The sequence below is a fragment of the Vidua macroura genome, chromosome 6 (assembly GCF_024509145.1).
Source record: "Vidua macroura isolate BioBank_ID:100142 chromosome 6, ASM2450914v1, whole genome shotgun sequence".
Classification (NCBI taxonomy): Eukaryota; Metazoa; Chordata; class Aves; order Passeriformes; family Viduidae; genus Vidua; species Vidua macroura.
In genome coordinates, this window is record NC_071576.1 from 56,984,133 (window position 1) to 57,010,465 (window position 26,333).

General features: G+C 44.5%; 1 protein-coding gene across 3 annotated transcripts in view; it reads left to right on the forward strand.

Annotated features, from left to right (window-relative positions):
- The first annotated feature begins 2,814 nt into the window (after positions 1–2,814).
- The window catches only part of PAK6 (p21 (RAC1) activated kinase 6), a 37,978-nt gene continuing 14,459 nt past the window's right edge, over positions 2,815–26,333 (forward strand). Inside the window, exons 1-5 of one of the 3 annotated variants that reach the window (XM_053981245.1) lie at positions 2,815–2,899; positions 14,010–14,335; positions 14,648–14,846; positions 15,446–15,510; positions 24,140–24,348. In XM_053981245.1, the coding sequence (XP_053837220.1) occupies positions 24,145–24,348 (204 nt within the window). In that variant the 5' untranslated portion in view covers positions 2,815–2,899; positions 14,010–14,335; positions 14,648–14,846; positions 15,446–15,510; positions 24,140–24,144. Of the gene's footprint in view, positions 2,900–14,009; positions 14,336–14,647; positions 14,847–15,445; positions 15,511–20,557; positions 20,629–22,570; positions 22,579–24,139; positions 24,349–26,333 lie in introns of those variants that run through there. The other 2 variants (XM_053981246.1, XM_053981247.1) reach the window with 2 other exon arrangements.

Sequence of the window (26,333 nt, forward strand, 5' to 3'; positions counted from 1 at the left end):
TTAACTATTGACCTCATGGTTCCAGCAGGTATGGAAGTGTGATTTACCAACCAGGACCAGCAGCTGGGTGACACTATGCTGACAAAAGACAAATGTTACTGTTCAGTTTCTAGGCCTGAGCTGATGTTTTTTTTTTTTTTCCTGGTGCTTTGGATTCTCTTGATTTTTCAGTATCTTGGGTTGTGCAGTTCCTTGAAGCTAAACTAGTAGTGTACTTTGTCGTGCAATACTTAATATTATCATTCATTCAGGAATCATTTTGTAGGAAAAAGGAAGTTGGAATATTGCAGAATTCGGTATTGGTATGCTTCCTTGATATGCAGTAAAGGCACTGGACTGTTCTGCCACAGCTGCATCTACTCCTAAAGAGCCAACCTGGATTAGTACTTTACCTGTATGTGAACTGAACTGGCTTATTCCAAGTGCATTCTAAAATTATTATTTTTGTTCATTTCCGAGTTCTTAAGCTTTCCTTTTCTCTCCTCTGTGTTTTGCAATTTTTACATGCACTAAACATTTGTTCTGTAAGAATTGTGTTGATGTGCAAACCCCAAACAGCCAAGGCCAAACCAACAGTCACAGGATCCTCAGGAGTCCCTTCCAGCTCAGGCTGTTCTGTGATTCCATGAGATATTACTGAGTGGTTATAAGCAGTATGAAGCCTTTACATAAACCAGGATCTCTGTCCCCTTTCTTTTTGTGATATGTCTTTTCTTCCAGAACTGGTTGTATCTCACAACAGAGAGATTTTTTTCAGAGTAGAAGTTACTCTACACACATGAGTGTTATTTAACCTCAAACCCAGGAGCTGGGAAAGATAAATCAAGCTCTAATGAATGAAATCTGAAAGCTGACAGCATTCAGTAATCTCACGGGCTTGGGATATTTTCTGACAAGAAAATTCATTTCTGAGACTTGTTGACAGAAACATCAAGAATGGAGCTGCTGCCTTTGCTTCCACCCACCCCAGCAAAGAGAGGGGGAAGAGAAGCAGCTCTTATAAATAGCTCGGTTCCTGTTGTATTTGTAAGTTCAGTGCTTTTTGTGTCAATGACATCACCCTCTTCTCCATGGCAACCCCCTACGATGTCAAAACTGCAGGGCACCATCACAGGAACTCAGACTAGCAGATGAACAGGTTGAATCAAGATGATTTAACTGCAAAATAGTGCAGGGGCAACAGAAGGAGGTGGGAAACAAACAAAGGGGCTACTGGCAGCTCTGTTACTCTGGAAAACGAGCATCTCTAGTGGCAGATTCCCCAAACTCTACCCTATCTCTTTTTCCAAGTCCTTGTCAGGAGGAGGTAGGTGGAAGGCAGGTAGGAATCTTATTCCTGATCTTCAGTGTGTCTGGAGAGCAGAACTACAGGTGACTAAGCAGGAGGAGTATGACTGACTCACTCCTGAATTATTTCTCACTCCTCTTCCCCCTCCCATCTATTCTGTTTGTTTTTTTAGCTTTCACCCAACAGCTCAGATTTTTCCCCAGGCTCTGATGAGGAAGAATTAGCAGCTGGCTTTCTTGTTACCTAATGTTCACAAAAATGTGCTTGTGGTTATTCAGGTGAGGAAATAGATGCCAATTCCAAGAACAAGAAAAATGAACTTGCTCTTGGATACAACACCTTTATCTGGGAGAAAAAAAAAAAGTGCTTCTCTTTTCTGAGTGTTGTGTAGGAAATACTGAAGTAATTGACATGCCAGGAAGCTGTAAAAAACTGGCTTCTTTATCAGGATACCTATGGAAAATACTTAATTTCCTCCCTGCTAGCCCTGCTAGTGTTGATTTCTAAACCAACTGAAGTGGGGAGAAGCCATGGTACTTGCTGTCTTGATTACAGCATTGGATTCTGCTGGGTTGCATTTGGGACTCAAGGATCAGGAATATAATGGTTACAGCTGCAGAGTTTCAGCCAGTATGAGCTGTTTCAATCAGCTTAATAAATCTGTCCTCATTTACATCCCTGTGAAGTCTGAAGCCATAGAACAGTTTACCTTCCTTCTCAGAGTGCCAGGCGAACTGTTGCTGAAACCCAGCCTGCAGAAGTGTCAACTTTGTATTAGCTTTTACAATTTTTGAAATTGTATGACATGGGACCCAGGCAAGTTATGCAAGACCAGCACAATGCCCAGAGTCCTGACATCTACAAAAGGACATGGCAATGCTCCCCACATAGAGAAGGAAGTCGGTGATGGAATAACACTTTATTTGCCACTTGTGGCCTGCAGTTTACAGGGCATGAGAGTCTTTAATCACAGATTCTCAAAGTGTGAGGCTCTGTTATGTCTGTAGCTCTGTCCCCACCCCAGTGTGATGATAAGCCTGTGATTTCTAGGCTTGGTTGAGGGGAAAATGCATAGATTCTCTCCACACCAGAATCTTGATTAGTATCTTGCTTTTGCCTTTTGTGCAAAATGCCACTCAAGGCACTGTGCCATCCTCTTTGCTGAGCTCACAGCATCAGCCCACGATAAAAAAAGGTCCCAGAAAACATTGACTCACTGCATCCCAGCATCCTGACAGGGCTATGTGTCTGCAGTGAGATCTCAGCTGGAACTGCAAGGTTTCAATGGAATTGATGGTTGTGAGGCTGTTTTACCTTCCCTGAGTTGTGCTTCCACCTGTACTGCCTGCCGGGAACAGGGGTGGGAGCACTGGGATCACTGCCCAGCACCTGGCACGGGGCAGTGCTGCTGAGGAAGCAGCTGGAGCCGGGGGAGGGGGGGGTTGCATGTGCATGAGGAATTTTCTGCAGAAGCTTTAAGACTAAATTGCTGAGAATTTTTGCCTGAAGCAAGGGATGTTTCCCGTATTTAAGACAAGCAGCAACCTGCAGTCAGAAGGAAGAAGGGACTGAATTTACTCCAGAAATATTTCTCTGGGGTCTTTTTTCAAGGTAAGCCTGCTTTTGTGGGAGGTAGATGGGGCAACAGGGTTCAGCATTCTGAACACTGAAACTAAAATGACTTCTGCAGTTGTGTTACTTTCCTGGTCTGTAGAACTCAAATATATGTATTATGTCTCTGGTACTCCCTTTTTAGGCTGAAAAGTCAACCAATAAGAGCTAATTTTCTGAGGTCTGAAGCCATAAAAATGGGTGAGGGAGAATGTTTTTAACACTGCCTTGTGCTGTGGTGTTTTTAATACTGCCTGTGTTCTAGTGTTGAGTGAATGCCATGGATGGTGCCTCTAAAACATATATTTAAGTAGCAGAATGATGGGTATTGAAAGAGCAGTAGGTGAATGAAAATAAAATTTAGTAAATAGACATCAGTTTATGATTTATTAATTTAGTGGTTTTCAACATTGCTAGATTATTTGTTGTTCTGTAGGAGGCAAAATGAAGATGGTTCCTGCCTTGGGATGGACTTAAAGGTTTTTAATTGGCATGGTTTGAAGAAATGCTGTTGAAACCTAGAGCAAGGAGATAAGATTATGTTTTAAAAAATTTTATGACACCTGAACAACCAGTTTATTGCTGTTGAAAACTATTGGTTAAGAGGCCAGAAAGTAGTAGAGAGCTTGTCATAGCTGCAGGAAAAGTCTGTTAAAGGTAGGAGAAAAATACCTTGAATGTACAGAGATGGCTCTGAAAAAAAACAGTAGCACCTAAAAAATGTTTGATCATCAGCATCCCTTCCTTATACTGAAACTATTCCTAGCTGGGAACCCTCCAGCCTGAGAAATGTGTGCTTAAGTTGTGGGTATAATGACAGTCCTTGATGTGAGTACAGCAGAGCATGGATTTGGCAGAGCTGCTGGAGCCGTGGAGGGAAGGCGTTTGCTGAGCCCGGAAGTGCAGGGCAGAGCATCCACACTTTCTCTTTGCACGTTAATGGTACTAATACTTGAAAGCAGTTCCATTTTGCTCTTGGAAAAGGAATAATATGTGCTCATAAAACAAAACCACCTTCTGGTTAGGGAAATAACTATAGTCAGTAAACTTTTGGAAAAAAGCCTTGTCAAGTCTGTGAAGAGTGAAATCAAAATACTTTGTTGCCTCTTTTTTTCCCCTAGGGAAGGTGGGAACCAAACAGTGCCTGGAGGGAAATTGTGCCCTGGGCGGGCTGCAGAATGGCTGGGTGAGGTTGCGTGGGGAAGGGCGCCTGTGCCCAATGTTGAGGCAGGGGCTGGTGGCTGGGAGGGCCTTGGTGCCAGCAGTGCTTGTGTAACATTGTGCTGTGTCCGCAGCTGTCGCTGCCAGGCTCTGGATCAGCTCATGCATTTGGATGTAGTTGCTGCTGCTTGATTCCACTCCGTAGAAATAGTTGAGGATATTCCTGCCAACTTCCTAGTCAGGAGTCATCAGTTCTGCCTCTGTCACTTGGGGAGCATGAACGAATAACTCTTAAATCATTAATCTAGGGCAGCTTCCAAGAGTCCTGTGTCTTGTACCCAAGTCTGGAATACATTGTGATACGATCATTATCCAGGGACAGCAAAGACTTTGAAGAGGTGTTTACCCAGGGGGTGGCCATGCTATACTTCAAACTCCCAAAGAAGATCACAACATTAAGAGGATAGGGGGGAGCAAGGGAAGTGCAAGCAAGGCCCCAGAGGAGCAGGGAAACTGGAAAGGAACAGTAGTAGCCACATGCTGTGGACTGGTGGACATGCCAGCACAGCAACCTGTGACTTTGGGGGGCTATGGAAGTTGCTGCTGCTGCTTTTCGTAGTGCCACTTGACATAATTTTAAACTGGAATTCTGCATAACCACTGTTAAACATCAGATTATCTTCCATGGGATGGTTCTTTACATCTGGTGAAACCTTGTACTTTGGCTGATACAACTTGGTGGTAGAGGGGGGCTTTTCTGAGTTCCAGAGAGAACCATGGAAGGAGGGATAAATAAGAGGAAACAAGTGTTGCTGCTGGAGAATGCAAAGCATAGCAACCTAGATAAAGGCGATCCTAACTGAGGAGGAGGAGCATTGGTATTTAATTAAAACTACTCCTAAAACCCAGGTTCTTAGCAGTAAAATAAATAGCAGGACATGAGTAATTCCTCTCAGGGGGAATGTTGGAGACAAAATTACACTAATGTAGTAATAAGACGGGCCTGTGTACAATTGCTCAGAGGAATAGGAACAAGGCAGAATGATTTTTTACTGCTAAGAAGTTAAAATGTGGTTCAAGGGAAAAGGGACAGATGCTGGTTAAAGCACACACTCCTCGGCCACTTCCAAAGACAGAGCTGAGTTCCTGAGCTGGATGTTTTTGCAGGACTTGGCAATCCCAGCACAGAGACTGAGCTCCCTCTCTGCTTTAGCAAATGATGGCAAGTTCTGTGTGTCACTTGCACTCCTGCTGCTCGGTTAGGGTGTTTTCAGTGAATTAAAAATAAACATTTCAGACCCAGACTCAGGACAACTGTGCCATGTGTCATGCATCTGAAGGCAAGAAAGGACATTAAACCAGATTTTGTTTCCTTATTTCCCTCCCACTTCTCATCTTTGATCATCTTAGAGTTCTATCTGCATTCCTCAAGCTGTGATGCCCGTTCTGGGGAGGTGGTTAAATAGCATGTAGTCATTAACCACTCTTGACTGAGTAACAGCCAGTGACATAACATTGTTTCTTCTCCATAGCTGCCTTGTATAATGCTGCAAGTTTTGGTTACTCTTTTCATTTCTGTGACATCCATCTGTTTACCAGACAAGGGTGAGGGGGATGGAAATAATCCCAGAATACAAAAAGAAAAACCCATACAAGTGAGGCTGGATGGGGCTTGGAGGAGCCTGATCTATTGGAAGGTTCCCTGCCCATGGAAGGGGGCTGGAACTAGATGATCTTTAAGGTCTCTTCCAACCCAAACTAGTCTGTGATTCTATGAGTATAATAGGAGATTTAATGAAGAACAGAGGCACTGGGACACTGGAGTGAGAACTGCTGTTGCAGTGAGAGAAGAACCTGGATACCTGGGGACCAGGAAAGCAGGTAGTAGAACCTTTTTCCTTTTGTGTTCTTCTTCCTTTCCTCCCCCTTTTACCCCATCTGAGGAAACAACCAACCAACTACCCACAGCTCTCCCCAGAACTCCCAAGTTTAGTCAAAGGAAAGAGTAAGGTGATAGCGGCTTGTGGTAGATGTGGAAGGTAATTTGTAACCTGCTCTGAAGAACCAATGTAGCCAAACTGTGGCTTTGGGCAGTGTCATTTTTGGTGTAGACCCAGCTGAGGCAATGCAGCAACATCCCCTGGCCAGGGGCAGGTGGCCTGCTTATATGGCACAGTGAGAGTGTATAGACAAGATGGTGTAGTTGTTAAAATGAAACATGGCATTGCAAACTAGAAAGCAAATGTATTCAGCAACTTCAGCAGAGACAGTGACTCCCTAAATTGATAATGTCAACTTGATGGCTCTGTGCCCAATTGTTTGTCCCTGAGAATTGGTTAAATAGAGTTGAATGTCTGTAGGGTCGGTGTTCCCTTATTGATGGCCTTCTAGTTTTTTGGCTTTCTTTCTTGCCAAGTATTGTGGGAACCTTTTTACCCCACCTGTGTCAACATTTGAGTTTTCTAAATCTGTGGCTTTTCAAGGCATAGAAGGAGCTGAGGGTCTTCACAGCACAGCTGGAAAGCTGTGGTTAGAGGGAGAGAAGAAGGGTGCAAGTCTGTCCTTAACCTGGGCCAGGAATAGAGGAGTTAACATGTAGTGGCCAGAAGGCACTACACAGATCTTAAAATAACCAAGAACAGGATAATTTGGCTTAAAAAACCATCTGGGTCTTGATTCAGTGCTCATTAAAATTCATAGTAGCCTTATGATTGGCTTCTGGAAGAATTAAGCAGGGTGTTACACTTCATAATGAGTACTTTGGGCCTTGGCCAAGAAAGTACATCACTGCATACAGTAATGCTAGAAATTAACTTCTTTCCTGTAACATCCAGCTTAGAATGAGGATCTTCCTAGCACTTGTGGAAGTCAGTGAAAAAGCTCTGGTTTCAAGGGATTTTGGATTTCATCCGAAGAACAGATGTTACAGTTGACTTCGGGAAGAAGTCTCTCTGGGCAAGTCATCTCTAAGCTGGTCATGCTGCAGCAAGCTGTCCGCTTTGGGGACACTCACAGTCTGCAGCCATCAGAGCTCCTGAGTGTGCAGGGAAAGGACAAAAGTCAAACTGCAAACCTAGCACTGGGATGGAGTAATTGGGGCCTAAAAGGAAAAGCGCCTGCTTGTGTTTATTTAATTAGAAATCTAAATGTATTAACTAATGGCACAAATAGCTTAGAATCTTGTGGCACCTCATCAACCATGAGATGATGTCAGTAGACAAACTGCTCCTGTCTGTGACTGCAGCTGAGAAAACCTCCTGATTTCTGCCTCTTTCTTATAGAATACTGTTTGGTGTTAAAGGAAGGAAAATACTAATTCTGCTTACTCCCAAATCAGAAATTTGCAAAGCTCTTTGGGCTTTTGTGTTCTCTTCCAAGTTCTAAATATGTTCTCCCAAAGCATCTCAAAACAGAAGCCTGGGTCACATAAAGCTGAGCCAATAACTTATTTAAGGAATATTACCTTTTATTCATTTAAAGATATGCTTTTAAAAGAGTCTCTTGGGCTCCCCTGAATTTTCTAGCTCCTTCTAATCTGTGGTCTGGGATCACCTTCAGTGATCTGTGACTGTGCTTAGACTGGGACTGCTACTTGTGGAAAGAAGAAAATGAAGGAGTTTTTCAGATAAATGCTCAAGTATCTCTGTAGGATGTCTTTGGGCACAGCTGTTACCCAGGCTTTCAGTTTTCATTAAAATTCTGAAGAACTACGTAAGAAAATGGTCATTCTAAGTGTTAAGAAGCCTTTTTTTTTCCCCCCAAAGATCACACGTGGAAACGAGCTAGTTAATATTTTTTGTATTGGAATGTATTTTTTAAAATTCATTTATTTATAGCATTTATTTGCCACCTCAGAGAGCACATGAACAAGAAAAGTGTTTTTTGAATTAGTACTTTGACGAATGGTGATTAAGTAGAAGATCAACTGAAGTTTTTCAGTTATTTTTACAATGCTAGCCCCAGAGTCTCTAAATGTGCAAATTAGGAAACATTGCATCTTATTTACAGCTTAAGTGGCAATGTCTTATGTTGCTCTTTTCTTCTTTGAGGATGATGGTGATGATGGAGATTTTCTTTAATCTTTAGCTATACACACACACACACACACATGTGTATATCAGTGGACTAGTTTCTGGTGTCATGTTGAAGAGGATTCTGGTTGAGTTGTTCCACCATGATTTCCCTCTCTCAGCAGCCAGCAGGATCTAGACTCCTTCCAAAGGACGGGCATTCACTCTGCCAAGTGCCAGCAGGTCCATGTGCTCAGGTAGGCTGTGATTGTGCTCAGTTTGGCCTCCCTTAATCATAGGGTAGGGCTGTGGTAGAAAAATGTTCCTACAGTACCAGAGGCAGCTGGTTTGTTCCAGTCCTTTCTAACATGTATTGCCTGACTGTGTGCATGCTTTAGTTCCTTATTGTGGAATCTGGCAGCCTTAGTAGTTGCACAGATGTTTTGGATAGTTTGGAAACTTGTTTTTAATGAAGGCTAGTGGTAGTTGGAACTTTACTGTTTGCCCACTAGTATGTGTTATGCTGAAACTGGTACCTCAGAACAACCAGCTCCTCCTTCTGTCTTGGGCAGTATTTAGGCTATTAAAAATTCTGACCTAAATGAAGGCTGGAGGAAATTGCTGAAGATAAAGAAAGCAAGAGACTTCTGTAACTACTATCAGGAAAGACTGAAAGTCACTCTTAGGTGAGGTAGGAATTAACTTGTTCCTCTATCGTAGCAGTTAGAATGCAAGACAAGGATGTCACAGCTACCATTTTTGTGTTATATCAATACATCTCTAAGTGAGGATTATAATAATTTAATCCTTTGCAACCCCTCCTGTGGACTCCAGAGCATTCTCTGCTTGTGGAGATAAGGGAAACCGAGGGTACGGTATTGTGACATGCTCTCAGTGGCAGAACAAGAAGGTCTAGTTCCTGCATTGCAGGTTGTGGCTGCTGTGTTGTGGCATGACTTCGTGCAGCTGAACCATAGGCCAGGCTCCTGAAACAACCAGATCTTGAAAATAAAATTAATAATAGCGGGGAAGGGGGGGGAACAAAAAAAACCCAAAAAAAAAACTGGAAAGGGTTGAAATAAATTTTGGATACTTGTTCCCATAGCAATTGTCAGCCCTTCCCCTCTTTTCTTTCACAGAGAGGAATAGCTGCTCTGCCTCTAACAGCCTTCCCCCCAAAAATGTCACCCACTCACCACCGTAGGTCAAAGCCCTCTCCTGTACTTGCTGCAGGGAAGCTGCTGCTGGGAGCTGATGCCTGTTCCCTGGCATGGGATTAGCAGTGCATCTTCCTGATTTTTCTGGGCTGAATGCTTTCAGGGTAAGGCTGAGTTGGCTGCGAGGACAGTTTTTCCTTGCCTCCACATGGCTGCAAGTGGGATGGGAAACCTGTGCTGCACAGAGGCACGTGCTTGGATTTTGACAAGCATAGGCTCCAACCCTCAAATTATTCTAAGCTCTGCAGAGTTGGGTTTGAATGTATCCAGAGGTAGAGTGACTAATGGCAGCAAATGGTGTTAGACTTCTGCAGCTGTTATTTTAGCCACTAGGAGTTTGCTGGATTCTGGCTAATACTTCAGCGATAGCTGACTGACCTAGTTATTCAGAACAGAGGCTGCAGTCTGTATTCCTCTGGTGCCAGCGAGGGATTTCAATCTGCATTTCTATAGCATCCTTAAGGATCGCAGCATGCTTGGAAAAACAACAGATTAAGCCGCCTCTGTTCTGGGGGAGTTGAGCATTGTCACAGTCATTTTAGCAGCGTGCAGAATGCCTTTCCCAAGGTGACCTGGGAATCTGTAGGCAATGTTGGTTTTCTGCTGTGATGTTGCCATTGCAGGATTGATCATCCTGGCTTTTCTGGGAAGCAGAAGAAGCACCTTTTCTAGAGTGTGGCACAGGCTTGTGAGGTGGACCATGATGTTACTTCTGTTATAACCAAATAAGGCTGTGAATTTTTACAAGTAAAAGATCTGGAAGAAGTGTGAGGTGGCTGTGTTCCAAGCTGTATTGATATTATCTGCAGGAACATCTACCAAGCCACAGGAATTTAACCAGTAGCAAAATAGTGTGTGCTATGTTCAGGTGATCTTCTTGAGCTTTAACTTCAGTTTCTCATCAGAGCAGGCATTAAAATTTTCAGAGTCTGATGTTTTCTTACCTTCTCTAAGCTTAACCTGCTTTCTTCACTGAAACAGTTGTCAGGCACTGGGGCACTGCACCAGGGCAGTGGTGGAGGCATCATCCTTGAGGTGTTCAAGGAAGGACTGGATGTGGCGTTCAGTGCTCTGGTCCGGTTGACAAAGTAGTGATGGGTCAAAGGTTGGACTTGATGATCTTAGAGGTCTTTTCCAACCTTAATGATTCTGTGCTTCTTGCCTCTGACATTCTGCAAATTTGGTAGAATTTGCAGGTCCTTATGCTGTTTCCTTGCTGGTTGTGCTTTGCTCCACCACAGGAGTTGTTTGGCCCATGAGAACCTGGCTGTAACCCATTGTGAGCCTGAAGAAGGACAAGTTCCCTTCTTCCATGTCCCCCAGTCTGCATTGTTTGGCATAGGGTAGAGAGGGACTTTAAGCTCCCCACTGCCCTGCCAGATAGGAGTGTGGAGATGTGTCCAGATCCTTGACAGAACACAGAGCTCTGGCAGAGGCGATGGACTTGCTCGATGAACTTCCAGTTCTTCAGCTCTCATGCATTTGTGTTCTGTTTTGAATTGGAAAAAAACCTCCCCTGGTTTAGACTGTAAACCTTGGATAAAAACACTGGGTGAGCTCATGCAGCTGGAGTACAAGCAGGGCTTTGTCCTGCTGGCATCTCAGGAGCCTACCTGGATAATGGCAGCAATGCATAGTAAGCAGGAGGATAACCCAAACACTGGTGCTGGCTATCCAGGTAATGCACTCATGGAATGTTCTGTCCCCCTCCGAATGGGATACCCTTAAGGAAAGGTGGCTAAACTGTAAGCACTTATTTAAGCACTTATTTAAAGTGAAACTGCCTCTGGATTGCTCCCTCCTTATCTCCAGTCCTGGCTTCACTGTCATGTCATGATTATGAGACTCCCAGACTTGATTCCTATCTTGTGCTTCCTCCCACCAGTTGGTTCTGATGTGCGAATTTGCAACACACCCTTTCTCCTAGTGACCCCTTTGTCCCAATCCTTAAGTGTATTCTTTCGCTTCCCTGGCCAGCTTCTATAGATTTACAGAACCATGAAAGGGAAGGGATTCTGTGTGGAAGAGCATTTCTGCTTCCTATCTGATCCCTGGGCACAGGGAAGACTGGATGAAAAGTCTGGTCCTGAGCCACAGCCTGGCTTAATAAGTGGAATTGCTGTACTTCTTACTAGGATTTCCTGAATGTATCAGATTTTCTGTGCCTTGATGTTAGGCTTTTCCTGGAAGCTCTGTCGAATACAGACCCATTTTCCTTAGCAGTTTGCCCAGTTTCCGCAAGTTTCAGACAGGTGGGCAGGTATGTTTCTCCTGGCTGAGGTAGAAGACAGACATTGTATATGGTACAGTTGGCCTAGGTGACTCTGACCTTTTATATTTTAAAAGTCCCCAGTGTTGCCTATTGGAATAGGAAAACATTTAATAGTGGGGTTTTCATCACAAAATCCTCCTCCAAGTGGTGATTAAATGGGATTAAATGGAACCTATTGCAGCAGCAGTGCAGGATGTGAGATCCTGGAGCTCTCCTAGCACAGTGATGTGGCTGGGCAGGATGAGGAACGAAGTGAGATCAGCTCTTTGGATCTGAAATTTGGTTTGCTTTGTGTCTGGGGAGGGGACATGGAATATGGAATGGCCTTTGCTGGGAAGATAAATCAAGCAGGCTCCAATGCAGACGTTTAGTCAACGTACCCTGCAGCACTTGTTGCTGCCAGGAATGGCTGTCCCAGAGACCGACGAGACCTGAGAGAGCAGCCGTAGGAGGAGTGGGGTGTGTATCGTGTGTTTATATAAATGCGCCAGTATAATTATTTATATTGTCTTGTGCAATTCTCTAGCTAAGAAGAGAGCAGTGGGCAGGCAAGGAGCAGTAAAATGTGTAATGAAGGGATAGTTGCTGAAGGGGAAAATTAGAGACGTGTCACTTTTACTGGGAAATTTTTCTTCAAAGTGTGCAGGACTACTGGGACCAAACTTGTGAATATAAAGACTAGAAAGTGTCCTAATTTTTCATTAAGGTTGTAGGCAGCAGAGGTTTATACTGACTCAGAACTGCCTTAGTTTCATCTAAGCTTGTGCCTTGACAAGTAAAATCAAGCTCTGCCGTTTATAACAAACTCAAGTCTTGTTTTAGAAGACTGTGCTAGCGTGTAACCCAGGAAATACAATAGTCATGCAAATATGGAGCCAGCTCTAAGGCTGGATGACTCCTTGTAGACTGTAGAAGCTGTTTGTGTGTGACACTCCCCACGCCATGGCTGTGCAGATGACTCTGCGCTGCCTGGCACGGCAGCAAAGCCCAGGTGCACAGATGACAGGGATGGTTTGCCATCCACACCTACTAGGTTCACGCTCTGCTTCCTCATCCCTGATCCTCCACCACACTGCTCTGCCCTGTGAGTTCCAGTGAGTTGGGAAAGAATGCTATCCCCCTTTACTATTAAAGAGAACTTTCCTTGTTTGATGGCATCTGTGTATGGGGCCTGCCCTGTAGGAGAGAAAAGCTAATCCCCAGACAGAAAGAAACCTGGCTAGCTCTATTTCCTATACCCTGGGGAGGGAACAGGCAGGAAACCTGGGTCACTGTGGCAGGTAGGGACCTGCAGTGTAATGTAGAAGCGGTGACTGTGTGTTCAGAAAGCAGCCTTCCACAACTTAGCTAGCAGGTTGGGAAATGAGGATTAGGAACCTCAGACCATCAGCTCCAAAAGGTTCTCTCTATGAATCTTGGTTCTGTTCCTTCTCCATGATAGTACTGTAGAGCTCATGAATTCCAGCTACAGCTGAGACTCTGGTGGTTGTACAAAGATATTGCAGCTCTTTTTGTTGGAATGAAAAGGTAGGGAGGAAAGTGGAAATGGGGGGAATATGGCTAAAAGGTCACTGGGCTGGCTCATCTCTGTGGGACAAGCCACTCCCAGCAATAATAATGACCACCTAATGATTATTTGTAGCATGTCACTATTTATTTAAGGGTAGTTCAACAAAACCAATGTTATGAAAAAAGCCCCTAAAACTACATGGGGGTGGGTTTTTATTGTTTGTATCTCTTGTTCTTTGGACCTAAAAATATATGAGGGTTAAGCCAGCATTGTCAGTGGTTTGGATAGGCCAAGAATCCTCCTTGTTTGCAATGGAGCAAGGGCAGCTGATGCGTTTGCTGCCATGAACTCTAATTGCTCCAGGCTGTAATTCCCAAAGTGTCCTCTGATGATGGCCCACAAGCCCAGCCGGCAGTGCCGGAGCTGGTGTCCTGCTGCTTGTGGAAAGTCTATTTCCAGTAGTCAGTAAACCCTGAGGCACAGGCAGCGCAACTGAATTAGAGGGTGATCCCAGACTCCAGACCTGGCAGCACTGACTCATGGCGAGGACAGGGGAAAAGTAAAAGCGCCAGGTCATGTGCTGCTCATCTGCAATGCAAATAAATGGGGTGAATTTTTCTACAGCGAGCCATAAAGCAAGCAATCAAAGCTTTCCTTCCTGGAATGACAAGGGATTGGTGGCAGGTCCTGAAATCTGCAGCCAGGCGACACAGGCGGAGATGTCGGGTTTGTTAGAAGCTTCAGCAGCTCCCGGCCCCGAGGCTGTGGAGCCGAGAGAGAAGAGCTGACGAGTGGAGCTTTCATAAATCACAGTGTAGTCGGGTGTGAAAAAGGGTGGAGGGGAATGGGAGATGATCTCCCCAAAGTTCTTGCCCGACACCCGGCACATCGGGATGCCCAGGTGTGACTCTGAGCTCTTTATCTCTCTCATCCCCTCTAGGGACCAAGAGAGGAGACGGTAAGAAGAAGGTGAGATGGTCCCAAGAGACTCTGCTGTTGGCATCTGTCATTTTCCGTGGAACAGGAATCTGAGGCTTCTCTACGCTGAGTGCTCCCGTGTCCCATCTGCTACCACACCCTGAAATCAAACTCGGCAGCTTAGGTGAATCAGGCACTGTACAAACATGTCAGACTTGCCTCCACCCCTTTTTCTTCTCCCGCTTTCTCCTGCCGTCTTTCTCTCTCAAGTTTATCGACGTGTCAGCGGATTCTGGTGGCGGAGCGTTCTCACTTCATCTCTGGTCACGGAGCAATGAGGAGTCAGGGGTAAGCGCCCTCCTGCAGATTTGGGGATCAACATTGATTTGCTTACTTGCTTTAAAGCCAGAACAACCGTCCTAATGGCCGCTGTTTCGTGGGATTTGTTCCCTGTGTTTACGGAGGACTGGGTTTGTCAGTTTAAACTAAGTCTCCGCTTCTCAGTGGCTGTGCTGCCTCGGTTTAACCCCTTCCCTTCGGAGCTGAGCCGTGTCACTGCCAAGGATTAGTGTAATGATCACACGTGTGTTGGCAGTGCCCGCCTGGGGTGAAGTGAGAGTGGAATAGTTTGGGGGGGTCATACAATTTTTTTCTCTCAAGGGATGCTTCTGGAAGGAAAGAAAAACTGGGAGCTGGATTCCTTTGGGAAGGAGTTTGCTTCATCTTTACTCCTATAGCCCAGCAACACCGTCCTCCAATCGGCTTTACTGCATGACAGTGGGAGAGTTTACCTCCAGACTCTTCTTTCTCCTCTCTCTTGGAACTGTCCACCACCAGCATTGTTGCAGCAGGACTGCCAGTAAGATCTTGTGGTTTTTACTTTCCAGGGTCTATGAGGTGGGACAACATGTGGGGCTGAAATCTGGCAGTTTAGCCAACTGACACTCAAGAGGATGGGGAATGTGGAGGGAAGATGCCTTGTTGAATCTCACAGGGTGATGCTCTTAAAACCTTGGGGTGAAGAAGGGGTTAAAAATTACTCGGGATGATGCTTGAGGGAGCAGACAGCACGTCAGGAACATGCATACTCATCGCCTTTACAGGAGACAGAGCACTATCTGCTCTTAAGTATCTTCCATCTGCAAGGACCTTCGACATACCTTCAGAGAGGTCTAGTTAAACCCTTCCTGTGTGTATTCCCAACCTTCTGGTGGCTCTGCTGCCCGGGATCCTTTCAGAACACTTCCTGAAGCTATGCTGGAGTACTCGTGTGGGGCTGGGTGTGTGTGTTTTGGCTGGCTGAAAGCTGCCTAATCTTGTTCTATTTAAGTTACAATATACGGATTTATTTGGCATTTGTATTTAATTATTTTTGTCAGGTAACCAGTGCATAGAAGCAAGCATTTGCAGTGACAGAAAACAGTCCTGTCTGTTAATATTTGTTTTCTTTTTTGCCAGGGCATTAATGCTTTAATGTAGTTGGGGACAGAGCACTGAAAAAACAGAAGAGCAATTTGTGTCTGGTGAGTGTGAGCTCTCAGGTGAAGCTGGGGGATGTACGGAGAGTAAGAGACCTTTGCCCACTCTTTGTCTGCTTTTCTGAGCTCTCTGTTTGGGTACAACCTGTCGGTCCCTAACACAGCTGCTGGGGAAGGGAAGCTGCTTCCTCACTCTCTCTCCAGCCCTGTCCCACAGAAAAGTCTCATTCCTGATGGTGTGAGGAAGCTTTATATTGTTATTAACATTCAGTGCTGCCTTGGTATGTACATCCTGCATGCTGTGTGAACAATTATTTATGAATCTAGAAGTAAAGCTGATCAAATAGTGGAAAGAGCTGTCAGCAAATAGCTTGCTGGATTAGTAACTGTGCTCCCAGATGGAAAGCCTGCTCTGTGCACTGAGGTTGTTTCTGTCTAGATGGGTGTGAGTATGGATGTACCTAGGAAGACCACCCTGGGTCCTGTTGCCAAGGCTTGCAAAGTGAGAAACAACACTTGCTTGGTCACAAAATGGTTTTCATTCCCAAGCAGAATTAAATTAACGAGAATTCTTTTAAGTTTGGCTGTCCTGCCTCCAAATTGAAAAAGAGAGCTCTTTTTAACCTACTTCTGTAATATGCTTAGGGAAATTCACAAGCAGAGAGAAGAGCTAAATATTTGTGTAAATTGCTTTAAACAAAATTGCTTAAAGCAGCTTGGACTAGCTTAGCCCAACTGCAAGTAAAAACACACAGCCAGGCTCTGAGCTCTGTATTGCACTTGAGGGTTTTTTTGGGTACCCACAGAGGTACCCTGCTGAAGTTCCATCCCATTGAGAGCAGCACATGAGCTCTGTACCTGGACAGGACACAAGTGAGCAGGAGTAGCTGAAGCCTCACCAGGAGTTGTGCTGCTCAGCACTGAGGGCTGTAGAGAGCACAGAAAGCTCTGACACCTTGTTGGGGGGTTCTGGACTGGGGAGCGGCTTCCTTGTCTGTGGCACCACTGCTGCTCCTGCACCAGTCTCACTGATTTTGAGTTATAATGTCATAGACTTAGTGCAGTGGAGCACAAAATCAGCACTTGGCTTCTACAGGTCTTTTTTTTAAGGAATTCCTCATTACAGTTTCTAAAGCTGCAGGATTACTGTGTGGTTTGAGGACTAACGCACTGCCATTTGGTCTTACCAATGGTACTGTTGTTCTTAGAGTGACCTTCCATTTATCTGGCAAAAGAGAACAGTGGGAATGGAGGGTGCCCATAGACTGAAAGTTGAAATCTATTTCCCTCAAAAATGTCTCAGGAAATTACACTTTCCCTAGGGCTCATCCATTTAACTTGTAGTGTTAGTAATTAGATTATTTTGTAATTAATTGATGAAGGGAATGTAGCTATAGCCAATAGCAGTCATTTATCTTGTGTTAGGAGTGCACCTCAGGTTTTAACATACAGAGGGCTGTGTGAACACTCACAGTTGTGGCAAACAGAGCAGGATAACCGATATTCCCTGGGAGAAGACTTGTCTGTTGTAATTTAAATTTGCATCTCAGCGTTGGCAGCAGTGAGCAGGAAGGCACTGAGAGTCAGGCAGGTTGTGGGGTTAAGCAAATCTGTCCTTCCATGTTTTGGGGGGCACTGCCTGGGCTGGAGTTTTCCCATCAGTTATCCTGTGGGGATAACACAAGCAAACTACCTTGCAGGAAGCTGACAGCAATTACATATATTTGTATCTCTCTTTGGGAGAACCTGATGAGCATAACTAGGGACTGAGATTGTTTAGTGTTGGCTGGGAGGAAGTTTACCTCTTGCATCTCTATACTTGGGTGATCTGGGGAATTGCTGGGGTGTCTCTTGTCAGCCCTTTGCTGTGCTACTGGAGCAAGTATGGTGATCTGTGACAGTGGTCACCAGTGCCTCTGCTGGGACAGATCTGCTTGTGAGAATTCAGTCCAGCTCCCTGAGTGTGTGACTCTTCCTGCATACAGTAAAATCTGTGCTGTGCCCATTTGCACATGGAGCTGCAGCTTCCCTCTCATAACCTCACGTGCCAGAGGCAACTGGATCTGCGAGCCGTGCAAGAGCGCGCTGAGGTTCCAGGGCTCACATGGAGCCACAGGACGTGGTGCCCAGTGTTGCAGCCCAGTGCTTTGGCTCCTTCTCCTGCCATGTGACCCCACATGCCAGATGTGGCCCCTTGGCTTGTCCCAATGTAACCTCTTGTCTGATATGTAAGATGTTGCTATTCATGTGAATTTTTGGAGACAGGACCTTAAATGTTCTTATTCTAATCTTGATAGTACTTTTATGCTGATTTTGAATTGATCTGTCACACAAGACAGTGGAGAGTGAAGCCCTGAATCCGTCAAGCCCTGTCTTTAAACTCTGTGGTGCTTTGGATTAACAGCAAAATACAGCAACCTGTTTTTAACCCTGATGCATCCTTCATGGCAAAATAATGTTGGGAAATCCATATGGAACAATGCAGCTGCTCTTTGGACAGGGGTCAGGGAGGGGTGTGGGTGTGAGGTGAGTGTCAGAGGTGCAGCACAGCATGGTTTGGTATAGTCAGAACAGGACACGAGCCACATGAATCATGTAAAAGGTGGGGGAAAGGGTCAGAATTGTTGTGGCTTTGGTCTCAGCCTGGTGACCTGCAGCACACGTCCTGCTGGCTCTGTGTGCCAAGGACACGATCTGCCTTCCCTGGTGGTGCAGCAGCGTTTGGTGGCTGTACCCTCTCACACACTGAGCCCAGGGGGGAAAGGCTGGTCTTCTAATGAAGGCACTGGACTGCAGCTGAGGTTTGGGTGTGTTTTCTGTCTGTTCTGCTTAGTTCTGTCAAGGCTTCTGGACCCATGTGCTGATGTCCAGATCAAACCTGTGGTCAGAGCATGTCTTGGCCTCCACTGGGGCCCTGCACCCATGTTTTCTCTCTGTGGAAGGCAAGGTTTGTGTTGGGCCTGGATCTGGCCTTGATATAAAGTTAAAAAGCAGACAGGAGACATACCTGGGAGATGTTGTAGATCTGCTAATCTACACATAGGTGGGAAAAAACAGGGCTAGTAATTTTTTTTGTCTCATCTGTAAATGAGGATAATAATTCCCCTTCCTCACCTTTAGTCTGTTTAGATGAAACTCTAGAGGGTGGGCCCTGACTTCAGAGACAGACACAATGGGATGGTGACTTCAGCTGGGATTTCTAGTGGACTGTAAATAATGGAAAATTTTGTTATTTGTCAAGGGATAAACCCATTAGCGTTTGGGACATGCCTGTGCTGGTTTTGGGAAGTTCAAGAGGTCTTTTCTTTGCAAGTGCTTTTATATATGTCTCAGTATCAATTTGGTATGGTATAACTAAAACACATCTAAAAGTATGTAACCCAGCAGCATCCCAAACAAGCTGAGCAATTAGGTGTTCACTGGGTTTTAGTCCTAATTTATGAGCAAGGAAATGGAGCAGGGGAGAGAGAGCTCCAAAGCCTTCACACCCTGTTCAGTGGAGGCACTGCAAACAATGTCAAGCCAGTTGTGCTGTCCTTCTCATTCCTCGGAAATAAACCCACCAATATAACAAATATGTCTCTTTCTAAGCTTATTTCTAATGTAATATTAATCTGTGCTCTCGTGTGTGTTTGGGCAGGATTTAGAGCATTACATCAGTTTGCTGTGCTGTTGCTTTGCTCCAACACACAGCTTTGCCATGGGGGGCTGGTGAAGGAGAAAGGAATAGAAGGAAAGGACTTGAAATGAGGAAAAGCATAGCACAGTAAGAAGATATCCACTCATCCTTTAGGAGGAAAAAAAGTACTTCAACAAGTATTTCTAAAACCAGAATTGAAGACAAATGTAGAAGGTTTCAGGGCAGTACTTTTAGATCCCATTTCAGATTTTGGACCGTTTGGCTTTTTCCCTTTCACTGACCCTTGTTGCCATTCCTTGCTGTGTGAAGTCACACTTGGGTTTGTCAGCTCTTCAAGGACCTAACCTGTCATTTCCCTTTATTTGCAAACTGCTATGATACTTTATGGCTTGCTATAAATACTAAGAGTGTTGGAAACCTCAGGAAGGCAAACATGACTATTTTAGAAGGTATGGGATGCAGTGAAATTCCATGTGTGCATATTCACACATACATTTGTGTGAACACATGCATATGACATGCATGGATAATGGCCTAGTTAACCTGTAATCCATTTCAAATGCAGCACATGACAGTGACCTGAGTAGCAGAGTATGGAAATACATTTTTCCTTTTAATTGGTGTGTTCTCTGGGATCTTCATCTTCCTACTGCAAACTCAATCTGCATATTACAGTTCCTCAGGTCGTGTAGGAAGAGTTCTCCTTCTCTCCCTTTCCTCTTGGAGCTGGCCAGAGCAGTTTGGCAGATCAGCTGTGGGAGGATTTGGAAATGGTGGGAATGGCTTTCTTGAGCCCAGGGACCAAGTGTTATCTCTCGTCCGGGGCAGGAGGAATGTAGGGAACTGCGTCCAGATCTGCGATAGCGACGCAATGAGCTGATGAGCGAGTTCGGTGCTGCAGCAAGGAGGGGGAGGGAGAGCTTATTTTTAACTGGAAACTGCACAAGTGAGACTGAAGTAGCTCTGTGCTGCCGTGCTATCATCAAGTGCATGTGTGAGTGAGGGAGGGTATGAGCACGGGTCCGTACGGTGTCCTAGCGGAACGTGTGGCTGGACGTGAGCAGGGTGGAAGCAGGTCGGGTGAAAAGGCAGTGCACGGTGCTGCCTTTGTCTGGGCGTTGGAACGAGCCACTCCTGATAACATTTATCTACTTTCCCCCCCTTCCCCCCGGGTGATGTTGCTTCTTTTCTGTGCCCTCCTCCTCGGTTGCCTGTCTCCCAACCATTCCTCTCTTCCTTACTAACACTCATTCCCCTTCCATCCTTAATCTTCCCACCTCTTCCTCTCATCTGAGACTGACCCCTCTCTCTTCTTGCCCCGCCTTCCCAGTTGATCCCTCCCCCTGCTCTGGATCTGCTGGCTGTGGGATTTTTTTCTCGTGCTCACTGGCAGATGTGACAGCTTTTGGAACTGTATCATCTAGGAACAGCTATATCTGGAGTTGAAAAACCTAACGTGGTTTCCCAGGCAGCAGGAATGGATCGCTGAGAGAATTTCAATCTCCGACTGCTTTTGTCTTGTGGTAGTGACTTTTATTATTTATGTTTGTGACATTTCTTACAGTACAGTTGTCAGCACTGAATGAAAGACTAAAGTGTAGTAGATTATTATAAAATCAGTGCCACAGTATTTGTGTTGTTATATGAAAGGGATGCTGTCTATGTTTAAATACAGGTTTGGCTTGATTTACAAAATCTTATATGCATAAAATGTTCTTATGAATTTCTCACTGACTTAGAAAAGGCCTGGTTTTATGTGTTTTATTTAACAATAAACATTCTTTAGCTGGGTTTTGGAAATAGAAGTAAATAGATCTTGCATGAAAACCACTAAGTGAAAGGAGACTGGTTAAATACAGACCTCCTCAATGAGATGCAAAACCTACCAAGATTATTAGAATTAATTGGATTTACAATAACTATTTTTACTGTATGTATTTCATTTGATCCTAATGCAGTTTACCTTTAAACCACCTGTCTGATCTCTTTATAATCAGGGATTGATGCTGACCATGTAAAGCAAATACCATTGGATACCCAGGGGTGTGTTGCATTTGGAGCTGATTACATTTTGTTGTTTTTAAGCTGTCTGTTTTAAGCCAGTAAGGTAGATGCAGGCCATGCCAACCAACACTTAAAACTGACCATGAACTCAGTAGGTGCTCCTTTTTGGGTTTTGGAAGCATGCTTTTGGGTATGGGATCCAGCTGTAGTCCACATGTTGATTGTCAGGGATAGGGGTTTTATGTAAATATACAAATGTAGTGTTGTGTTTATGCTTCTGCAAACTGAGATGGTGAAATAGAGCCACTGTTCTGGTTGGGGCCAAAATTTCACCTGGGCTTTAAATTCTTGCATTTTGAAATACTTAAGCCAGAATCATTCTTGTTATGGGGAAATACCTGACATGTTCAGAAAAACCATTGACGCTACAAGTGCTAATGATTGTGGCATTTGTAACACACTGTTTTACAGGACCCTGTGCCACATGAAGCACTTAAAAAGCAAACTTAAGACTGTCTGCTGTGTCCTGGGTATCCTCTCACTATGAAGCTGTGAGAATAGGAGCAGAAGAAGAGATACTAGTTGAAATAGTAAGATCACTGGGATTGCTGTGGCTGGGTCAAGGTGGATCAAGGAGCTGCCATAACTCATGTGTAGTCAAGGATTCAGAACTGAACCGCTTGCTTTAATACTACAGAGATGCTCCCTGCTTTCCTTGGAGGCTCTCAAGCTCCTCAGCAGCTCCAGCTGTTGGTTTGAGCACTACTAACACTACGAGCTATTAGAGTATCTTTCCTTTCTGGGATTGTCTGCACTTTTTTTCCTTAAAGAATTGCCCTCTGACTTTATTCTTGATTATTAGTTAATAAGCAGCACCTAAGGGGCCTGAGAGATGAATCACTGTATTTGAGGAGCTGCAATACAGACCTGGAGCACAGACACCCTTCCCATAAGCTCTCCATTAAGATGTATTTGGGGTTTCATTGGAGCTTGTTCTAAGCAAAGATTATTCTGGTTGAAAAATTTCTTCTAGGCAGAGCAGCTGCTTCCAGCTTCTTTTGTAAGCTTTTTGTTTTTTTTTCTTTCCTAACCTTTTGTTTTCTTTTTCATCTGTGAGGTATCTTTAGTAGGCTGTTGAAATGGACAGTGGATGTGAAGTTGGTGTTTCACCAAGGATAGATTGCATGAATGGGGGGTTAGATGGAGCAAAGGTCCTTCTCTGCCGTACAAACACTTCCTATCCCTGTGATTGCAGGATCATTGTAACCAAACTGGGAGCCATTGTGTACTGGATTTTCAAGACCCCAGTCTAGCACCAGGGAGCAAAGTCATTGTTCAGATGGTGGCTGCACTTTGCTCCCTAAACAAGTTTGGAGTGGGACAACCTGGAAAATGTTTGACACACTGTGATGTGCTGATTTTGGAGACTGGTGTCCTCGAGAAGTGTGTTCATGTCTGCACCACAGCAGGTTATCTCTCCATGCGGTCTGTCTCTCTGACCCTTGTAAATATTTATTCAGCACAAATAGTTGGAAGCTGAGGTCCTGTACAGGGGAAGAGCGACTGCTACAAAGTTGAAGATTAAGTAGCAAAAATCCTCACCCTGATGTCAAGGAAGAGATGGCATTCATGGCTGTAAGCAAGTGTTAGTGAGAGGCAAATGCCAATATTAACGTTGTCTGTGGAAAAGGAAGAGCATATAAATATTGTTATTTTTGTTTATTGGCAGATGTTAATTCCTTTAAAAAAACAGTGCAGCTTTTTCCTAAAGCAGTGAATAGAGTCAAAGAACATTTCAGGGGAAAAGGGACCTTGAAAGGTGCAGCCCAACCCCCCCTGCTCAGGGCAGGGTCATCTTGGAGGGTCAGGCTAGATTACTCAGAGCTTTGGCTTTGAGAGCAAACCCCTGAGGATGGAGCCTGCTCAGCCTGTCTGGGCAGGCTGCTCCAATGTTGGACTCTCCTGGTCACAGGAAAACTTTTCCTTCTATGCTCTTGGGACCACTCCTGTTTTGATTTATGCCTGTCTCTCACTCCCACCACTCCCCACTGTGAAAAACCTGGCTCTCCTTACCTCACCCTATCTTCCCTATCTGGTTTTTGTGAAGAGGTTGTGTCAATCCACTGCAGTCCTCCAGCTTTCCCTCCTCTTGTCTGCATCCAGAACTCCAGTTCTTCTGTTCTTCCTTTTCCTTCATATCTTCCCAATTTCAGAAAGGTCCAATCTCTGAGCTTTCTGTCTAAGTATCTTTTTTTGGTTATAAATTTGTTTATAAATTCTTAATTCAGATTTTGAAGTCTCCTGTGTTTGGGTATATTTCAGTGTTAGGTGCTTCTGGCTTGTTGCACTTGCACTGGCTGTTCACAGAAGCTGTCTCTCTCAAGCCCCCAAGGGAAAAGAATCTTAGTTTTTAATTTTAGCTGCTTCAGCTACCTGCTGACAGAGTTTGATTTCCACCTACCACCTCCTCTCTCCCTCCTGAGCCCTCTGTCTAAGCAAGAAAAACTGAGATCCAAAGTCAGTCTCTGGCAGCTCTTTCTTTGGCAACAACTCTGCTGTCTTTAAATGGGAACCAAGTGGATATTACTTACTTTGAGTAAGCAGTGAGAAGACAACTTGAGCCCTGTTCATTGCCACCTTAAATTTCAGGCTTGTGGTGGAATAAATGCTGTCTAACTGGCTGGACTCCAAAGCCATTTAATGTAGGTACGAGCAGGTAAAATATAAATATGTAACTCTTAATTACTTTTTAAATAGTTTTATCAGGCAGTATGAATTTGTAGAAATAAAGGAAATCACTAGAAAGCTCATCTGAGCCATGAACCTGCAAGGTGGCCTTGGGCAAAATCATCGCTCTCTTGATGCCCGTTTCCTCATCTATAAAAGCAGGTGATCAACTCCTGATAAAGTGCTTTTCACTGGAAAATGTTCTCAATACAACATAATTAACTCATAGAATTGATACCTGATTTTACTGCTTGGGCACTTCAGCCCTAGACAGGCACTGATGGTGTTGTTTCTCCCCTTCAGGCATCATGTTCCGTAAGAAGAAGAAGAAACGCCCGGAGATCTCGGCCCCGCAGAACTTTGAGCACCGTGTCCACACCTCATTTGATCCAAAGGAGGGCAAATTTGTGGGCCTGCCACCTCAATGGCAGAATATTCTGGACACGCTGAGGCGCCCCAAGCCAGTGGTAGACCCTTCAAGAATCACAAGGATGCAGCTCCAGCCTATGAAGGTGAGGGAAGGAGACAGTTCTTTCCTGTTCCTTGGGAAGTTGCCTCCAAGTTGAGGCACTGTTTCTGGTGCCCCATAAATGGGACTAAGGGTGGTGTCCATATGGAATTCAGTGGATAGCAGGCTTTGATAGCCCAAGGTGATAGTAGCTTCATCAGGAATAAGGACAGTAGGATCCTGACCTGTTGCTGTCACTGTTGAAATAACCAGCTGGCTGCTTGTCACAGTGATGGGGACCTGTGAAAGCTCTTGTGCTAGCTGACAGGACCAGCTGTTGTACAGGGAGGCCAAGAGAAGAATTTGTGGAGAGACCTGTTTTAGAAGGTTTGTCATTCTCGTGGGTGAGCAAATTTGGCTGGTAATTAAGTTGCCTGGGAAGCCTAACTGGGAGAGAGAACAATGTAGCACTGCCTTGCATTTCATGGACAACCAAGGACCACAAGGACTAAACTAGAGTTTGGGCTAAAATGGTTAATAAACCAGCATTTTAATGGAAAGTGGGACATAGTAATGGGACAATGTCCTTCAGTAAGGAAAAAGAAGTGATTCCTGTAGATGGGTGGGTTTAGATGGCTGCTAGTACTGGCATCAGGAGACTGTGTAAGTGACAGCAGGAACATGCTGTGGGAAAAGGCAACTTCGTGGTGACCTCTCAGGAAATGAAATGAAAGATGGTGACAGAAATATTGTGCTTAAAATCTTGCTTGCCTGGGAGAAGTTTTTGTTCCCAGTTAAAAAAAACCCAAAAAAAACAAAACCCTGCAGGGGCCTAAAAACTGAAAGGTGTGTTGTAAAACAGAGATGTTGCTACTTGGGTTTTAGGAGTGATATAAAAAAGAGTTCGCTATCTGATGAATATATTTAGCTTTTTGTGTACAGGTGCTTAAAGCATGGGGACTAAAGAGGACTATATTTGGTTTAATGTAAGCTTCAGTACATAATCAAACCTGCAAATGAAATGGCTCGTCAGGATCTTTGAGCAGAATGCTGGTTTATAAAAGAAAAACTTGCTTAGGAAGAATAGGTGAAAAAAAAAAAAAAAGGCAGGAAGTATTGCCTGGTGTCCTGAATGTGCTTTGAGGTTCAGAATGTAGTAGAGGATAGGAGCACAATCCAGAGGAGAGATAAAATGTGTAATAAGAGACCAACTTGGTTAGATCAGGAGCTCTGTAATGAGCTTAAACTGCAGGAGGATTGCTCAGAAGGGTGGAAACTAGGTCAAGTTATAAAGGGCAAAGAGAAAAGAAATTCACGTAGGAGCAAATCTGGAAGGCCAATGCACAAAAAGAGATGTTATTCTCAAAGAACATAAAGGGCACTAAGGAACACATCATGAGTGCAATGAGGAGGAGAAGAAGGATGAAGGAAAGAATTTGTTCACTGCTGGTTTTGGAAGAAGGTTAACAGATGACACCAAGAATTTCTATGTGTTTAATGATTTTTCTCTGGTCTTCATTAAGTGTGATCAGTGGGCTGACAATTAGCATGATTAAGGGATGGGAATGCAGGCCAGAATAAGAAAAGAACAGGAACAGAAATGAGACTTAGCTAAGAAGTTGCATATTTTCAAGTCAGCTGGGCCTAATGAAATTCAAGGAATTGCAGATCAGTCAGAATAATTTCTATCCCCAGAAAGAGACTGGAACAAATAAGCAAGTAATCTATTTGCAGCCACTTCCAAGGAGATAGCAGGGTAATAGCTGGCAGCCAGTGTGGATTTATCAAGAAAAGAATCACGTCAAGCAACCCAATTTTCATTAATCACAGTGTAGGGGGCTTTGGGTCAGGGAGAAGTGGTAGCACTCCCCTGTATCTTGACTTCAGTGAGGCTCTGGGCACTGCACCGATGGCATTTCCAGAGCAAGCCAAGTTTCCTCAAGTATTAGGCAATGGATGCTCAAAAAATAGTGAGGCATCACTGTTGAAACAGAAATGTGCGTGAAGAAATTTCCTAGAGTTTGCCCTGAGCCTTATGCTGGTCGGGAC